The sequence below is a fragment of the Plectropomus leopardus genome, chromosome 17, assembly GCF_026936395.1.
Source record: "Plectropomus leopardus strain MGB_pleo_1.0 chromosome 17, ASM2693639v1, whole genome shotgun sequence".
NCBI lineage: Eukaryota > Metazoa > Chordata > Actinopteri > Perciformes > Serranidae > Plectropomus > Plectropomus leopardus.
Window position 1 is genome coordinate 32640383 of NC_142192.1, and position 18351 is coordinate 32658733.

At 39.2% G+C, this 18351-nt stretch overlaps 2 protein-coding genes across 2 annotated transcripts in view; both read left to right on the plus strand.

Moving 5' to 3' along the window:
* The window catches only part of LOC121957412 (autotaxin-like), a 59067-nt gene extending 45719 nt beyond the window's left edge, over positions 1–13348 (plus strand). Inside the window, exon 25 of the mRNA XM_042505978.2 lies at positions 9822–13348. Coding sequence (XP_042361912.1) covers positions 9822–9992 — 171 coding nt within the window. The 3' untranslated portion in view covers positions 9993–13348. The remainder of the gene's footprint in view (positions 1–9821) is intronic.
* Positions 13349–17914: 4566 nt separating this feature from the next.
* LOC121958217 (venom phosphodiesterase CdcPDE) overlaps positions 17915–18351 on the plus strand; it is a 51243-nt gene continuing 50806 nt past the window's right edge. The window contains exon 1 of the mRNA XM_042507086.2: positions 17915–18177. The gene's annotated coding sequence lies outside the window, so the exon portion shown is untranslated. The remainder of the gene's footprint in view (positions 18178–18351) is intronic.

The following is an 18351-nucleotide window of genomic DNA, read 5'->3' on the forward strand; positions in this document are numbered from 1 at the left end:
AATCAATGTAAGAGATGGTGTGTGATGTTAAATGCCATTATTACATACAGGGTGATGGTAAAACCGCTTGGCCTTAAGCCTGGCGCACCTCCAACGGTGCCAAAGGAGGACTTGTGCATGGCAGGGGGGTCCGCTTCCCTGAGCCAGGCCTAAACCTGACCGCATACCAAGGAACAGGTTGAGCTGCAGGGTCTTCAGCTGGGGACCACTGCTCACTGACGTTTCGCCCCTGACACCCCCTGCAGCTCAACCTATGTTGATGTTCCCCCCCAAGACTTGTCTCGTCTCAGCCAGAGCCAGTGGCTTGCTTTCTCTGCTTCCTCCGACAGTTCTTTGGTGGCTTTGCTCAGCCTTGCTCCCCGTAGTCCCACGTCTCTAAGCAGGCGTGGCGTGGAGCTGCCAACAAAGCCCCTGACTCCCACCTCCACCGGGTACGTCCTTGCTTGCCATCCGCTTTCTCTGCACTCTGCGACCAGGTCTGCGTATTTCGCCATCTTCCTCTCATAGGCAGCTTCCAGTCCCTCCTCCCATGGCACTGTCAACTCTATCAGCAGTACTGACTTCACAGCTGCGGACCACAGTACCACGTTGGGTCTTAGGGTGGTGGAACAGATTTCCTGTGGGAACCGGAGCTGTGGGCCAAGGTCCACTTTCGTCTTCCACTCTGCCCCTGGTGTTAACAGCTTGGAGGATGGTGCACTCTTGCTGGGGTGATCTGCGGGTTCCCCCTGCCTGTGGAAGTGGATCCTCTGTTGGCTCCTTGATGGAATCTGGATATTCGCCTCCTGCCGACTTTTCTCCAGCACCTCTGCCAGCTTCCTGAGCACTTGGTCATGCCGCCATGTGAATCGACCTTGAGTCAGTGCTGTTTTACATCCTGACAGGACATGCTGGAGTGATGCATTGATGGTCCCGCAGAGGTCACAGGATTGCTCTGTTCCAAACCACTGCTGGAGATTTAGAGGGCTCGGGAGCGTGTCGTAGGTCGCTCTAATGAGGAAACTGAGTCGAAAAAAACCCAAACATAAAACAAAAGAGGAAAGATTGCCAAATAAGCAAAGAAAACAAAATAAATACTTTTGAAAATAAAATAACTAAAATAAATAAATGAATAAATTAAGAAAAATAATAAATTAATTATATGCATTTTAACTTCAACCTTATTATCCTGAAGGAAAATTGATGTGCAGCAGGCATCGAAAAACAAAAATATATAAAGTACAACATCAGGAATAAATACAGAAATTCTTCAGCTTAAGCAAAAAACCCAAAACAAGGATGCTCCTACCACACTGAACTGATCTTAATTTCAGAAGGGCTTCTGGAGCTTTCCGATTTATTTCATTTTTGTTACTGTACAGAAACTAATTAAACTGTAAACAAAGAGCAGCAGGCGGAACAGCTGGCAGTTTCTCTGTTTCCTTCTGGAAACTCTGGCACTCTGTGTTTCCCTTGCTCAACGGTCTCGGTCTGCAGCCTGTTGAGGTGGGAGTTATTTGGTTTTGGTTCATCTGTTTTCTGTGTGTCAACAAAAACGTTTTGTTGCTCTCGCTGCGCTCCTCTGCGTCATCTCAAGATCGCCTCCGTCATCCCAGAAAATCGTGTCAAGGGTTGTTGTTGGGCGGACGAGTGCTTTCAGCTGCACAACAGAGGTCATTTTCATTGCGTGTGTGTGTGTCTGTGGAAAAAAAAAGATTGTGGGGGAGGTGTGATAGCACCTTAGTACACCTGTTTGAGGATGCCGTCACAACACAGACGTGTTTTTGTTTCAGATTTTGCATCCAAAGAGGCTGAGCTTTATGTGACACCTGTGTGAAAGCGCGAAGGCACCATAAAAGAGGCTTCCTGCCAGGTGCTTCACTTTGAACTCTACATCATCCTGCAGCTCCGCAGTATTTGGCTCAATGGGAGTCTTGATTTGATGACATTTAGAACAGGTTTAAACAGCGTCTCAGAACTGTGAAAATTACTCCACCTGTTAATCATCGGATCAAATAATCAATTATAAAGAACCTTGGCAGAATGAAGAAAAGCAGTTTGAGGTTTCTCCAGAAGTATGGAGGCCTTCTGTGATAATCAGTCTGCAGCCTGATAACAGTAAACCTAATTTTGAAGGTCATACAATACATACAAACTGTTTGCAATTGTTTCCAGCACACAAATCAGCACGTGTTGAAAGACAGAACACCACCTTCTTCTTTCCCAATGTTCCCCTCTCATGTCCCGACCCCTCCATCTCACCCTGGTAAGCTTCTGCTGTCAGAAACAAAATAACACCATGAATGCTAACAAACAAGTGCCTGTTGCTTCACACTCCCAAACACCCAGTTGACAAAAGCTTTTGTAAAAAAAAAAAATAATGATAAAGAAGATGACCATTATTTTCTGTCCTCAGTTGACTATTTTTCCACTTTTGATGGAAGTATAACAAAAGTAAAAGTAGAAGAAAGGGAAAAACAAGTGAGGAATAGTCGAGTACAAAGAATTCCATTAAAGACAAGCTTCAGTCGTCTTTGTAACCGTAGCCTAAATGAGGTACAAAGTTGACTCAAAAATCATATTTCTGTGAGAACTGCTAAAATCTTCTGATACCAGTAGCATTACATGCTGACCTTTCACCGACCAGAAGCTAATCTTGGCGTCCCTCCATATTATTGATTTTGTGACTGTTTATTGCTCACTGAAGACCATGACATTCTGCTTTAACTACTGTGTGAGCTGCACAAACTGTTGCAGATCCTGCTGACACTGATTGGTCATCAGTAAATCATATACGCATCATTCAACGTTTGTGTAAGCATGCACGTACAAAGTGATTAAAAGATGTCAAACAAATGTAGGCCAAGGCTGAATATTTAGTCACTGGTGTCATATCCCCTTTGTGCATGAGTCAGATTTTGTCAGAAGATCTCATGAATTTACTTTTTATCCACTTTTAAGCCACATAATAATTTCCATAATATACTTTCTAGATCTTAGCTGTATGTTTTAACCAAATGAAGAAAATTAGTCATCAGACATTTGAATCTTAAATTATTGGAGGAACAAGCCGTGCAAATGTTTGTGGCAGCATTAGATTAAAAAAAGGGCCCAAATTTAAGAAGGCGGTGCAGAGAAATTTTGAGAAAAAACCTTGAGGCTGATGCTGCAGGATGTTTCAGGCCTATTTGAACTTAACATGAGCATCAGAAAGAGCTGTGCGTCAGTCCAGTGTAGAAATGCCAGGGTTGAATTTTGTTCCCAGTCAGACCCTGAGCGAGCCAGTTTAGGCTTGTTACATGCATCGTGTCTGACTCTGTGGTCTGGGGAACATTTCTATGGTGTGATGCATTGAAATTTGTCATGTTGTACGTCATTTACTGGTTGTCGTGATCATATCAGTTTGGATGGGGAACGATTCTCAATTGTCTTTTTGGTTTTGAGAATCATCGTGCAGAACAGTAACTCATTTGTCTTCATTTAAGCAATGTGGGTTGGTTAACTGATACTGTTGGAAACACGAATTAAGAACAAAAACAACACGAAACACTTCGGCTATTGCATGAAAAATTCACTTGAAGCCTGTTTCAAAAGATTTAATATTTAAAATGTATTTGCACAAAAAGAGACAACAGAAATACAACAACAAAAGAAGACACGGTTGTGCAGGTAAAGGGGGGGTAATGAGGAATCTCACCTCAACACGGATAACTGACAAATAAAAAAAATACATGTAATCAAGAAAAATAAACAAACAAGCAAACACAGTAACATATACATTTAGTAAGCAATGTAAATCAACCAAAAACAGTTAAAAAAATTCACACAGATTCACACCACATCACTTACTTAAATATGAAACTGCAGCAATAAGACCAGCAGCAGGGCTTTCTCCAAAGGTTTTAGCAGAAACTTAATGACGAGTTCATCATTTGAAGCTCGCTCTCCTGTTTTTGTTCATCTGTTTAATTAACAGTATACTCTAAAAGCAAAAACGCCGGGAAAATATTACGTATCAGGGCTCGTCTTTCTTTCCACTAAGGATTAACGTTCCCCGAAAGGCGGCAGTTTTATCTTGTGCGCACACCAGCTTTTGTACCTTTAATACGATTTCCTCCGTCTGTTTGTTGTGACTGCTGTGTGCTGCGTTTGCCAAGTGACATGACTGAACTTGCCATCGCTGCACTGTGTTGCACCTCAGGGAGCTGCAGAGCCTGGCAGTGATTTACATCAGATTTCAAAGACACGAATATGAAGGCCAAAACCACCCAGAAGCCTCCTGGATAAAGTTTCAAAAGACCCGTTTAAGGTTGCTCAGCTTGCAAATGTTTCCTCTTACAGATTTAAAATGCATTTGTTTATATCGGCGTTTCCCAAACTTCTCCTTGAGTACCACTAATCCTGCATGTTTTACACTACGTTCACACTGCAGGCCCCAAATCTGATTTTTAACATCCCTGTGTGACCCAGATGTGTGAGATGTGTCAGTGTGAACAGCACAAATTACATTAAATCTGATCTTTTCAAATCCGCTTTCATATGTGGTTTTATATCAGAAACAGATCAGATTTTTTCAAAATGCGACCTCAGTCTGTACAGCTGTGTCACTCTAGATTTACATCCTTCTAACAAATGAAGAAAACTCCATCCATCTGTCCATCTGCATCCATTTTGTCCCCCCCATGTTAATTGAGAATTGCCGAAAGTAGAGACTGACAAAGTCGTTTGTGTTACTCTCCCACTGCCTGTGCCTGTTTTGTATGACAATATTTCATAAATAGCGCTGGCTTGCTTTTTCTCCTGCCCTACTGAAATCTCAGCAGTGATAACAATTAATATAAAACATAAGAACAAAAACAGCAAATATTTTCAGAAAAAAGACAATGAACATTATTCATATAAACATTATTCATATAAACCTGCAGACTTCCTTTTTTTAATAAAAAAAAATCATATTTATAACATCAAAACAATACATACAAGATTCACCAAATTACCAACACATCACAAACCATCAGTGTTCCACAAACAGATGCGATAAAACAAAAAACACCCCCCCCCAAAAAAAACCAAACAAACAAATAAACAAGCAGACAAAAACACAGGCATCATGATCTTTAGTTTTCTAAACGTGGCCTTAATGTATTCCACTTTCTTTCAAAGTCTCTAATTGTTCTTTCAGTTCAAAAAGAAATCTCTTACCCAATAAAATAACTGTGTATAAATATGCGGGTATCCATTTCTTCATTTACCTAATATTATTGTTTTAGGGCAGATTGTGAACGATAAGGACTGCCGTGTGAGCCGTTTTTTCATCCAAAATGTCTTCTTCCAAACCCCAAATGATAAAGATTTTTCTTGTGGGCAAGTTTTTTTTTTTATACAATTTTATATTATTTCCTTGTAAAATTCCTCTGAGAGACCTCTTTATTTAGCACCTCTTAACACAAAATCTCACAAATGAATCTTAATTACAGGCTCTGTTTGAAACAGTGACTTATGGCACAGTACGAAGTAAACAATGCAAAGCTCTAACTGTAACCACATGTCATATCATTAGTAGAAATCTTTTGAGCACACTGTGGTCGATGCTCGAAGCTAAAGTTTTAACCTCTAAATGAGTCACAGAGAGCTTCGTGTGTCTAGTCTTTCACCTGGAAATGACACCGTGCTGTACTCTCTGAGAAAACCCCCCCTGTGGCTTTGTTTCAGATGTCAAGGGCTTTAATCAGACTAATTACACGCAGCTTTGAAGGTTATTTGCGGTTTGGCGTCAGTGATCATAACATTACAAATACAGGGGCGCACTGTGTCTGGCTACAGACACAATAAACCATAGAAATATGAGTACAAGCCAAACACTTGGCGCGCTGGAAGTCCGTTAAACCTGCAGGCAGTTTTTCGTAAATTACGTAGAATTATTCATAGACTTTGTCTGGAAAATATTGACGCATACACTTACCATAGTGACAGTTAACTGTGTCATACAGTAAACAGGTTTTTAATCAATTTTATATTTAACTCCAAACTTTCAGTCCTGGTGCACATCAGCTGTCTTTGAAGCTGCCTTATCGGTTATGGGCTGCTTTTAACAGCAGTGTTAATAATAATAATAATAATTTTATATTTTGCTTAACAGAGATAAAACAAATCCATTTAGGTCAGTAAAACATACAGAATAGATCAGAAAAATCAGTAAAAGCAATACAGACAAGCATGAAATGTGGATAAATCGATTTCAATCTGTTGTCTGGGCTACACTTTTATTTTCAATAAATACAACAATATCTATTAAATAAATGAGATGTAAAAAAATGGAAATAGATGAAATAAAAGGAAAAAAAATGCATTCTGACGTCTTGAAATTGGTGTTTTTTTCCATCACACTAAAACTGACAATTTAGAGTAACAACAATTCTTTTTATTATTGACAGATGAATCCGTTTTTTCTTAATGGAGCGTTTGTTCGTAGTCAGTCAATTGTCAGTAAATCAGGTCGAATGTTCAACATGTTGTTTTCGGATTGTTTGGGTTGGTTGTGGGGATTGCAGATTGACCCAAACGCAGACAAAGAGTCGGAGGCAGATGTGCGATGAGGGGATATGAAATGGTTTGGCTCGTCGATAGCAGCTAGAGGATTGTGGGTTGGCACCGGGCAGGAGCACAACAGAATGTGGTTAAACAGAGAAAGTTATTTAAGAAACAAGAAAAAACATCACATACTTGAGGCCTGAGACTCATTTTTGCTCAACATTACATTTCGGAGATGGAGGCTCTGAAAGCGCCATTTGACTTGTTTACGTTCAGGCACGTCGCCTGAGGCAGAGAGCCTGAGTACTTATGAATGAATCTGAGGTACTTGCAATTTACTTGAGAATTTAATTTCCATGCTATTTTATACCTTTACTCCACTACATTTCAGAGGGAAATATTGTACTTTTTATTTTACTACATTTATTTATTTCAGATTTTTGAAAAAAAAATGAGAAGGGTTTATAAACTTTAATGTATATATCAATTAAATAAAAAAAAAAAAAAACAGTTTATACAATTAGCTGATTAAAAAAGGGTTTTTTGGGTGGTTGGGGGGTGTATTTCTGATTTTTTTCATATTCTTTAAATTCTTGGATGTTTTTGATTCTTTTGTTAAACAGTTTTAAGTTTGGGGGTATTTTTTGTATTTTTATAAATTGATTTTCGAGGTGTATATTTTTGTATATTTTTTCCAATTTTTTAAAAAATAATTTTGGTTTTTGAAGGGGGTTTGTCTTGCCTTTTATTCCTTTGATGTTCATGTGTTTTCCTGTTTTTTATAATTTTGAGTTTCGAGGATTTTTTTTTATAATTCAGGTTTTGGGGTGATTATTATTATTTATTTGTTATAATATTGAGTTTTTGATCTTTTATATGTAGATTTACCTGCATTGGGTACTTTCACTTTTCACTTTTCAGTACATTTTATCTATCTATACATTACTATACATTTATCTTTACATTTATACATTCTATACATTTTATCATAGTATCATTTTCAATGCTGAACTTTCAAGTGTAACAGAGTATTTTCACAGCATGGTATTAATACTCAAGTAAAGGATCTAAATACTTGTTGTACTACTGTTATCTCTGACAGATGCTGCAGGGTTTGTCGAGCAGCTCAGTCCAATAGAGCCTGGCTCCAAGTCAGCTCATACACCACATCACTTTTGAAACATTGATATGACACGTTTCAAAAACGAAAATGCAAATTATTTGTTTGCAGAAAGATACAATGCCAACATGTTCTGCTGACGGGGCCGCGGGCTCAGCAGTGCAGAGCTGCTGAGCTGAAGATTAGCAGATGAGCTGAATGTAGTAATCAGGAGGGAGACTGACGGAGGTCCACGTTCATGTTACACGCACAGAGACAGACAGGCAATCACATGAGACAGCGGGGAGGGAAAAACACAAGAAAACATTTGGGAAAAACGAGAGTCACAGCTTGGACCCCAAAAGATATTAATTTTCTAAAGATGTGAACCTGAGAGGAGTACAAACTCTTGCATCAGTGAAGCTAGAACTAATAAAAATGCCCAAATATTTAGGTGTTATTCAATTTTTTATCATCAACTTCATTATTTTAATCAGTGTGCAGCAGCTTTCCAGCACATAAATAAATATTCTAATATGGCGAAATATATTGTTGTGCTCCCTCTGCCAGAGGCTGAGGATTGTTGCATAATGTTAAAAAACGGTAAACAGTGTGTGGGCCATATTTTGTGGTGCAATCCTGTAGTCTGCGTATAAACAGACCCTCAGTTACCTGTTGATCACACTCGCATGCTTCTCTGGTAACTGCCAAACCTGCAGGGGTGTGTATCACCAAACTTTTGTCCGATTTTGGGAACCCCACCCATCATGGGAATTTGTTTGTTCTGGCAAGCAGAGACAGGCAGACGGGTCTTGGGGCCAAAGGCAGAAAACTGTACAGATTCATGACTAAAACTGTGTGTATGCACAAACAGAAATGTGCATTTTTAATCAAATTTATAAAGCTGCAAATATGCATGTTTTTGTTTTAGAAAATCTGATTACTGTGGAACTGGGAGCACATGCACCCGGCCCATTTCACCTCCACAGTCTTTAAACGGATGCACATGGTTGCTTGTGGTCGCTCCACCAATCATTAGAACAGAGCTGAATGCCTGTATTGTCACTGTATCTTGAAAATACAACAAAATTCAAAGTACTACTCTGGTAAACTACACACATTCATCACTTCTCACCACGTAAATACCTGACTGTGAGTATATTTACATGAACACACTAGGCTGTTTTTGTTAAATACCTAAAAATGTGCAGTAAATGTGAAAAAATAGTATATTTTGTAACGGTCGGTGCGCTCTCTGTCACAGCTGGCAGTGTCCTGGCTCTGTGGGACTGACTGCAGGCTGAACATTAACATGTAGGTGGGTTTGCTATAACCCTTAAATTGCAAAGACATTAAATTGTGAATATAAAATACGCCAAATAAAAACAATTTCTAAAAAACTCCCATTTATTGCCAAAAACATTTTTACGCTCACATGAGGTGATGTTCTTATTTCTTTAATCTCTTTGACGATTAAAGACATTAAAACTGTTTTTAAAAGAGGCTTAAAGTCAATATAACTATCAAAACACCATTTTCATGTTTCTGCTGACGATCGCACACCACAAGCAGAAAAACTGGCGAGCTTCTGTTTCTCTAGATGAGCCGCAGCTGACAGGCAGCCGAGACGTGACTGAGCAGCGCTGCTCACACAGGCAGAGTGTGTGTAACTGAACCTCAGTCTCCCCTGCGATGCACCATTATTGTTGTTGTTGTTGTTGTTGTTATTGTGCATTTTCTAGTAATGACTTCAGGCTTCTGATTGGCCGACGTGGCCTTACTGTAGAGGTCATATCGCCACGTGCTGCTTTTGGCGTTGCTTTTGGTTTTGCTTTTTTGCTTTTGGTGTGGACAAAGGTTTTCTTTTTCTAAATACTATTGGTGTAGATGAGAATTTTTTTGTAACCGGAGGGAAATACATATGCATTTTAAAAAATACCCATGTACGTGTAAAATGGGCCTCAGAGCGTTTGGTGCATCTGAAGTTGACTTCTCTTATTTTTGCACTGGAAAACTAAAAGAAAATGTAAATGTAAAATGTAATGGAATTTAAGAGAATGTTGCTGCATGAGGCCGACTGTCATTCATGGAAATGGTTAACAGGACTGGAGACTAGAAAACTGCCAACAATAAGTAAAAACTGAAGCTTTCAGAGTGTAAGATGAGGACTGTATCCACGGTTAATAACCACTTCCCGTCTGTGTCTGTGCAGAGTGCAGAGGACGAGTCGCAGTGGGTCGAAGAACTCCTGAATCTCCACACGGCCCGAGTCCGAGACGTGGAGATCCTGACGGGCCTGGACCTCTACCGGTCTACCAACCTCACTTACACCAGCACCCTGAGCCTCAAAACCTACCTGCACACCTTCGAGAGTGACGACTAGACGCACAGAGAGACAGAAACACACACACACACACACACACACACACACACACACACACACACACACACACACACACACACATAGGATGTAGCCCTTTGTAGAAGTCCTGCATTTTCACTGCATGCTCGCTGGATAGCCGGCGCATCGTCGTTCCACTCCTGAGGAACTGCCCGAGAAGTGCTCGGAAAAAAGGAAACACATTTTTGAAAAGTGAAAAAGATTAAAAGAATGGTTTGGAAAGTTAGAGTTTGGAAGATTACAGCAGGAATATTCAATTCTATCCCCCCCAAAATCAGAGAAGGAATGAGCTAGCACAGGAACGATGCAGGATGGGGGACTTTCTCGACAACTGCCACAGCACATTTCATAAACACATTTTTCATGCACAGATTATGGACCATATTTGGGTTTTAGCTCGGTAACCATAAACAATATACTTTATATTCCTACTGTCTGTTCATTGCATGCTGCCGACTTTAATCATTTTAATGCGCCTTAACCTGCGTGACATGATGACATGTTGCTGCTCTGCAGTGGACTTCTGCGTCTACATATCACATTCTTTGTATTCCTCTGAGTCTGCTGCTGACGTTTTGTGATGCCGCTACCGTGATGTCAACACAAGCATATGCGTGGATTACGCTGCACGTGCACGTTATGTTTAGTTAACAAAAGCACACAGCAACCAACACCGGGATGTCAACAAACGCACATGCTGGCACGGATGATTAGGTTTAGGCAAAAGAGGCTCACGTTAAGGTGTAGAAAGAACATCACATTCAGACAGGAGGTGAACACGAGAATCCAGCATGAAAGTCCGGGGTTTGTTGGATCTATCCAGCGTTCCTCCAGCTTTGAGCCCCTTTTTTTACTTCATTACCAGCAGCGTTTTAACGTGACACAACAGGTTCCTTCCATTCGCTTTTTCAAGTGACGCCGGCCGTCTGCATATCATGCTGCCGCGGCAGGTGCCATGTAGCTGTCCGGTTTCGCATAATGACATTGTGAATAGTTCTGTCCGGCTACGTTTTCAGCTTATGACATTCAGACGCGATCGTTTAAGATGGCTTTTGGCGTTGGCATCTAACACAAAAAAACACTACAAAAGCTGCGATATTTGATGTCTGTGGAAAGAGAACAGACCGGTCTGTCTTAAATATTATCAGTGTCTGGCCTTGTCATAGCAAACTGCACTCGCACGACTGTAACTTTAATACGTTTTCATGCAAAATCTGAAAGTCTACAGCATGGTCTGCAAAAGCAGCAGTAATGTAAAGTATTTGTAGTTAACGAGCAAAATCTATAAAGGACTAGTTTGACATTTTGGGCAAATACACATATTCTTTTTTGGCTGAGAATTTGATGGGACCATTGATACCGCTGTCATAGCTTAGCATAAAGACTGGAAACGGAGGGAAACAGCTAGCCTGGCTCTGTCCAAAGGTGACAGCATCAGCCAAGCAAAGCTCACTGATCAACATGCAATAAGCATTTAGCGGATTCTCATATAAAGAGACAGGTGCACACGAGGGTCACAACAAGTCCAGAGGCCCTCAGAAGTTTGTACATTTTGTCGTATAAAACACAAAAGAGTTTTTGTTTTAAATAAAAACAAGCTAAATCAAGTCCGAGAAATGTCCTAAAATCCTAATAATATCCCAAAATCCTAGAAATGTTCTAAAAATCTGAGAAACATCCTAAAATCCTAGAGACATATATGGGGCCACTGTGACTGGCCCCTGTCCTCCTGTCATTTTACAAGAGGGGCCCCCAAAGCAAGTATCCCAAGTATGGTTTGCAGAAACGGTGCCATGCCATTTTTCCAACGGCTCAAAATTCTGAAGCCTTCATTAGTCCGAAAAAATGTCTCATAGCTCAGAAATTCATATTCTTCAGTAATGCACTCTCTTTGCAGTTAGTTTCTCTTTTTTCAGCAGCTTTTGAGCCACCGATCCAACATGATTTTCTTTAACGTGTCTCCACTTTTCCAGCTTCTTCTGTGCTACCAAAGTGGACATTTTAACCCCAAACATTTTAACGCCATGATCTTTTTTGTAACCATAACAAAATGGATTTTGTGTCCAAACCTCATAGAAACGTACAAAACATTTCCTGGCAGTCAGGATTTCAGCTGCAGGGAGTGTGTGTTTTTAGAAAATGCAGACTTTTGGGGGAACAATGGGACATTTGAGATATTGGGGACATTTTTTTTAATTAAGAGGGCTTTGGCATTTTGGGCCATCAGACAGTCCATGATAAAAAACATATGCACATCAGCTACAACAGTTTCCTCTCCTCCCTCTGCCTCTGCCTCAGCTGATCATCTAGGTGTATATTTTAATACAATTTGTCATATTTATTACACAGCATCATGATAATAACAGCACCTAGTGTTGCAGTATTAATCTGTCCCTGTTTGCTGTCATCAGATAGAAATAGTTCACTGATGCCTTTTTGTTTTTATGGAGGGGACAAAACTGATGCAGCCTTAAAGGAAAAGTCTTTTTTTCAAACGTTTGGTTCGGTAACATCTTATTCAGCAGCCGGCTCACTGCAGCTTCCAAACAGATTTAAATTCTTTTTAATCCAAATTCATAGAAAGCAATCCCAAAATGTGTGTCAACCTGTTGATTGCATCTTTTGCTGTTGAAATCTGCAAACCAATGCTGTGAACTCTAGCCGGTCAAACCCAGGTCATTTTCTTGGCTTTTTCAGGTAATTACCTGCCAATTTTTGGTCATTGCCTTCCTCCCATGTTTAGCCAATTTTTGAAAGCACCAAATGACTTGTTTACAACTTTAAACTCAGAACTTAGGACTCAAAACTCAAAATGTATGAATTTGGGACTTGACTTTGAACTTCACTGCAAAGACTTGAGACTAACTTTGCAAAACAATGACTGAGTCCCACCTCTGATAGGCCTCACATCCAGCTGTGTTCTGCAGGATCGTTGGCTCCCAGCGTCTACGCAAAAACGACTAAAGAAAGCGAAAACTACAAATCTATTAAAACCCCGCCCCCCCAAAAAAACAGGCTGCACAACCAAAGATTTTTCCTTTAAAGCACAAAGAGTCGGCTAAAAATACTGGTCTCACTTTCAGTTTGTCACCACTTCATCTCCTTATTCCTGCATTTACACGTTTAACTCTACACAGTTGAAAAGCAGTCAGAAGCTGTAGTTTTTCACATTTTACTTTAGTAACCTTACACTGCTGAGTTAACATAGCTGGCTGCCAAAGTAATCAGTAGAGCAGAGAAAATAATCAATGAAATTACTGAAGCGTTTGCCAGAAGGCAGACAAAACTTTGTTTATTCCTGTAGTCTTTCAAATAAAAGCTGTAGAGAATCGAAAAAACGTGTCTGGAACTGCCTTCTTTAACAGTTACACCGACCAAAGTTCAGCAGCGGTGAGGTTTGATGGCTGCTGACAGACAATTGAAGAAAAAAAAAAAGTTTCTGTTGTTGCTCAGCTTCGACTAAAAACAAAAGGTCTGTTGTTGATGTGTCAGTCAGAACGCTGTGTATTGTGGAGGCGACATTACCTCATCAGCAGCCAATCACTGACAAGGTCATTCCTGCAGGTGTTGAGCTCGTCAATGACACACGCTCAGTTAGTTTCAGTGTTTTCTTGGCCCGCTGCTCGATGATGTGGCTTCCATAGAAAAGAGGAAAATGGGGACTTTGTGCAGCTTACTGCATGATGGTACCTGAGTTGTGTTTTTTTACTGTTAGTAGTTTCCAAGGAAACACAGACACACAGACACACAGACACACACACACACACACACACACACACACACACACACACAGACACACACACACACACACACACACACACACACACACACAGACACACACACACACACGCACACACACGCACACACAGACACACAGACACACACACACACACACAGACACACACAGACACACACACAGACACACACACACACACACACACACACACACACACACACACACACACACACACACACACACACACACACACACACACACACACACAGACACACACAGACACACACACACACACACACACACACACACACACACACACACATGCTCACACACAGACACACAGACACACACACACACACACACACACACACACACACACACACACACACACACACACACACACACACACACACACACACACACACACACACAGACACACAGACACACAGACACACACACAGACACACACTCACACACAGACACACACAGACACACACACACACACACACACACACACACACACACACACACACACACACACACACACACACACACACACACACACACACACACACAGACACACAGACACACAGACACACACACAGACACACACACACACACAGACACACACACACACACACACACACACACACACACACACACACACACACACACACACAGACACACAGACACACACACACACACACACACACACACACACAGACACACACACACACACACACACACACACACACACACACACACACACACACACACACACACACACACACACACAGACACACACAGACACACACACAGACACACACAGACACACACAGACACACACACAGACACACACACACACACACACACACGCACACACAGACACACACACACAGACACACACACACACACAGACACACACACACACACACACACACACACACACACACACACACACACACACAGACACACACACACACACAGACACACACACATGCTCACACACACACTCACACATTGGTAAAATAATACACTCAATGAAATTCAAAAATTACATTGATGTATAATATTTTTAGAGCCTGGTTTTGAATAGCGCATTATGTGTGCAGAACGATGTTAGTGTGAGTATTTCAAACTGCACAAAAAACTAATAATTCATATAAATCAATGATCCTGCTAATCATAGACATATCTAAGGCTGTGATAATCTATATTTATATATCTATATATACTTTGCATGTGCTGTATTGAAAGTAATTCATTTGTGTGTGTGTGTGTGTGTGTGTGTGTGTGTGTGTGTGTTTGTGTGTGTGTGTTTCATCTAAAAGCATAGTGGCATCATGACAAAAATCTGGCTGAATATTGGATATTTATGATTACGAATGATGTTAGAAAAATAAACTCAGTGAAAGTAGAAAATAATATTGACGTATAATATTTTTTACAGCCTGATTTTGTGAGCAGAGTGCTATGAGTGTGAATAATATTAAAGCGAGCCCTAAAGGGTGAAAAACACCAACCTCAGAGCTGAGGCAATGAGCCTGTTGGGTTGAAGGTATGTTTTTCTGAACAACTTACAAAAGCAATCATTGTGTTTGTTCCAGCAGAGAAGCATGAAAACAACATTTTGTTATCAAAACCACGATGCGAAAAACCAGAAAAGCCCAGTCTGTGTGCTTCACATCACGTCCTGTCAACGATTCAGCTTTTTGTTGAGAGTGACTGAAAGCCAGATGTCATTTGGGGTAAAATCTGAGACTAAATGTGGCCTGAACTGTTTTTGCTGGAGCTGTTCGACTCCAGAGTCCTGGAAATTACTTGCAGAGTAAGTCATTTGAAAAAACAAAGAACAAAACAGGGTTAAAGAGGCAATGAACAATTTGGCAAGACGATGTCCCACACAATGCAAGAAATTTTAAGAAGATGACAAGAAAATTATCTTAAAATTTGTTTCTAAAGTAAAGACAGAGATAGTTTACCATTTGTTAGTTATTTATATGTTGTAAAAAATAATAATAAAATTGAAAAATGTAAAAAAAAAACCAAAAAAACAATAATTGTAATATTAATAATTTTTATTTTTTAATTTTCTTGTAATTCAAAAATTGTATTTTTTTTCTGTGTTTTTAGAATAAAAAAATCAACCAATTTGCTCAGGTTTTAAATAGCAAGATATTAGGAAAAGATGACAAGAAAATGACCTGAAAATTATTTTAAAAGAAAGAGAGAGACAGCGAGAAAGATAGAAAGAGAGAGTAAGAGAGTATTTAGTTTATTAATAACAATAAAAGCAAATAACAGTAAAAAGGGACAATGCTGAGAAAAGTATACTACTACTACTACTACTACTACTACTACTAATAATAATAATAATAATAATAATGAAAATGATAATAACAACAATAATAATAATAATAATCTTGATAATTATTATTATCATCATTATTAATTAATCAATCAATTTATTTATTTAGCTTTTTTGTTTGGGGTTTTTTGGCTAAATTTCATGTAATTTTTTTGTGACATATAACTTGTCATTTCTTCCTTTGTTTTTGAAATAAATCAAGCCAAATTGCTCAGGCTTCAGACAGTTAAGGCAGGAGTATATATCTATCTGTTTTTTCTATCTATCTATCTATCTATCTATCTATCTATCTATCTATCTGTCTATCTATCTATCTATCTATCTATCTGTCTATCTATCTATCTATCTGTCTTTATTTATATATGTATAAAGCCAGAAGCAACGTGTTACATGAAGTAGGCTGTTTAATTTGCTGTTTAACTTGCTGAAGCTGGACAGCATTCACAGGTGTATCAATACCAGGTGTGCAAAGTCGTGTGGTGATGTGGATTATCTCTCTGCTGAACTAAATGTACTACAACAGCCATCATCAGGTAGGTTATCTTTATTTCTAGACAGTTTATCACACCACTGCTGATAAGTTTCAAACTGCAATATATTTAAGTTTGGTTCAAAGACAAAAAGGAGTCTCGTTCACTCGCCGTCATTGGCTAAACGCTGCAGTATCACTGAGTGTGATAATCTAGCTAATGGTTTACTTAAAGTCATAGTATTATCTGGCCGTATGTTAGACTGTTTACAGGTTTCTTTTAGATACAAATTTGATGTATTTCAGACATTTAAAACCATGTAAGTTTTAATCCACCACATCTCCAGAGCCAGAATTCTATAGTGGCTTGTTTAGTTAACTTTGAAACAAAAACAAATTTGCTTGAAATCTGTCATAAAAATGGGTAGAGGGAAATGAGAAGAAATGACCCAAAAATGGACAAGAAATAAGTGAAAACTCACGGGAAAAACATTGACCTGAAACAAACAAAAAAAATATATAGAACATAAAATATGTAAAAAAATATATATATATATATTTAAATGAAAATAAAATAAAAAAATTTTTTAAAAAATAACTAAAAAGAAAATGACCTGGGGAAAAAGTGCAAAATAATAATAATAATAACAACTACAACAACAACAACAATAATAATAACAATAATAATTCTGCAACATATATGCATTTACATACATTTAATTTCTGTAACAGAAATTTAAATAATAATGAAGATAACAACGAATAAATATAGGTTTCTGTACATTCTCCCAAGCTTATTTAAAACTAAACATTGCAATATGCAGGACATCTATTGCCAAGTTACTCATTGCTTTTTTTTTTTCCTTCTCACGTTTTTGACAGAAATCAAACTAATTGGCTCACAGTCTTAAATACCTGTAAAAGTTGTCTGGATGCACCACAAGAAAGGTGATGTCAATTCAGGTTTTAAAGGGTTAATGAGCAAACTTATCTGAAAAACAAGCTAAACCACATCAATTTGTTTTAAATTTGTGTTTTGAAATAGAATATTTTAAACAAAGACACAATAATGACAAAACAGGATTTTCTATCTATATTTTAGTGACATCAAACTGACAGAGGAATAAACAGCAGTGTGTTTTCTGATGCACTGCACATAACAGCAGCTCATCTGTTTTTATAAAAAATGCTCAATAAGCTGAATCTTGAATCATGGATTCAGTCTTTTCACTCTTACACTTAAAATTTAGCTCAGGTGTCTTGATTTTTCAGATGTTTCTGCGGCTTGATTGGAGTCCAGCTGTGGTGAGTTCAGCTGATTGGACTTGATTTGGAGAGACACGCAGAGAGGAGCACACAGGAGAGTCTCTCAGATGACTAAAGCAGAGTCGTGAGGTGGAAGGATCTGCCTGCAGAGCTCAGACACAGGGTTGTGACATGGCACAGAAAACTTTCTGCTGCACTGAAGGTTCCCCGAGCTCAGTGACCTCCGTTATTCTCAAACAGAGGAAGTCTGAAACAATTAGGACTCTTTAGAGACGCCGAACTGGACAATCAGGGAGGAGGACTTGAACACAACTCATCATCTTGGAAGGTACAGGTCAAACAGAAAGACAAAAAGCCTTGGCATTCCAAAAAATACGTATAAAATACATCTCACGCTCGTTGTCAAGCTGTTCTCATGCACCTTAATGCTCCAAAATTCAGACCGCTCCCTCGTCTTAAAGGGCTTTTTTTAAAAAGTGTTTTCAGTAAAATGCCTTAAATA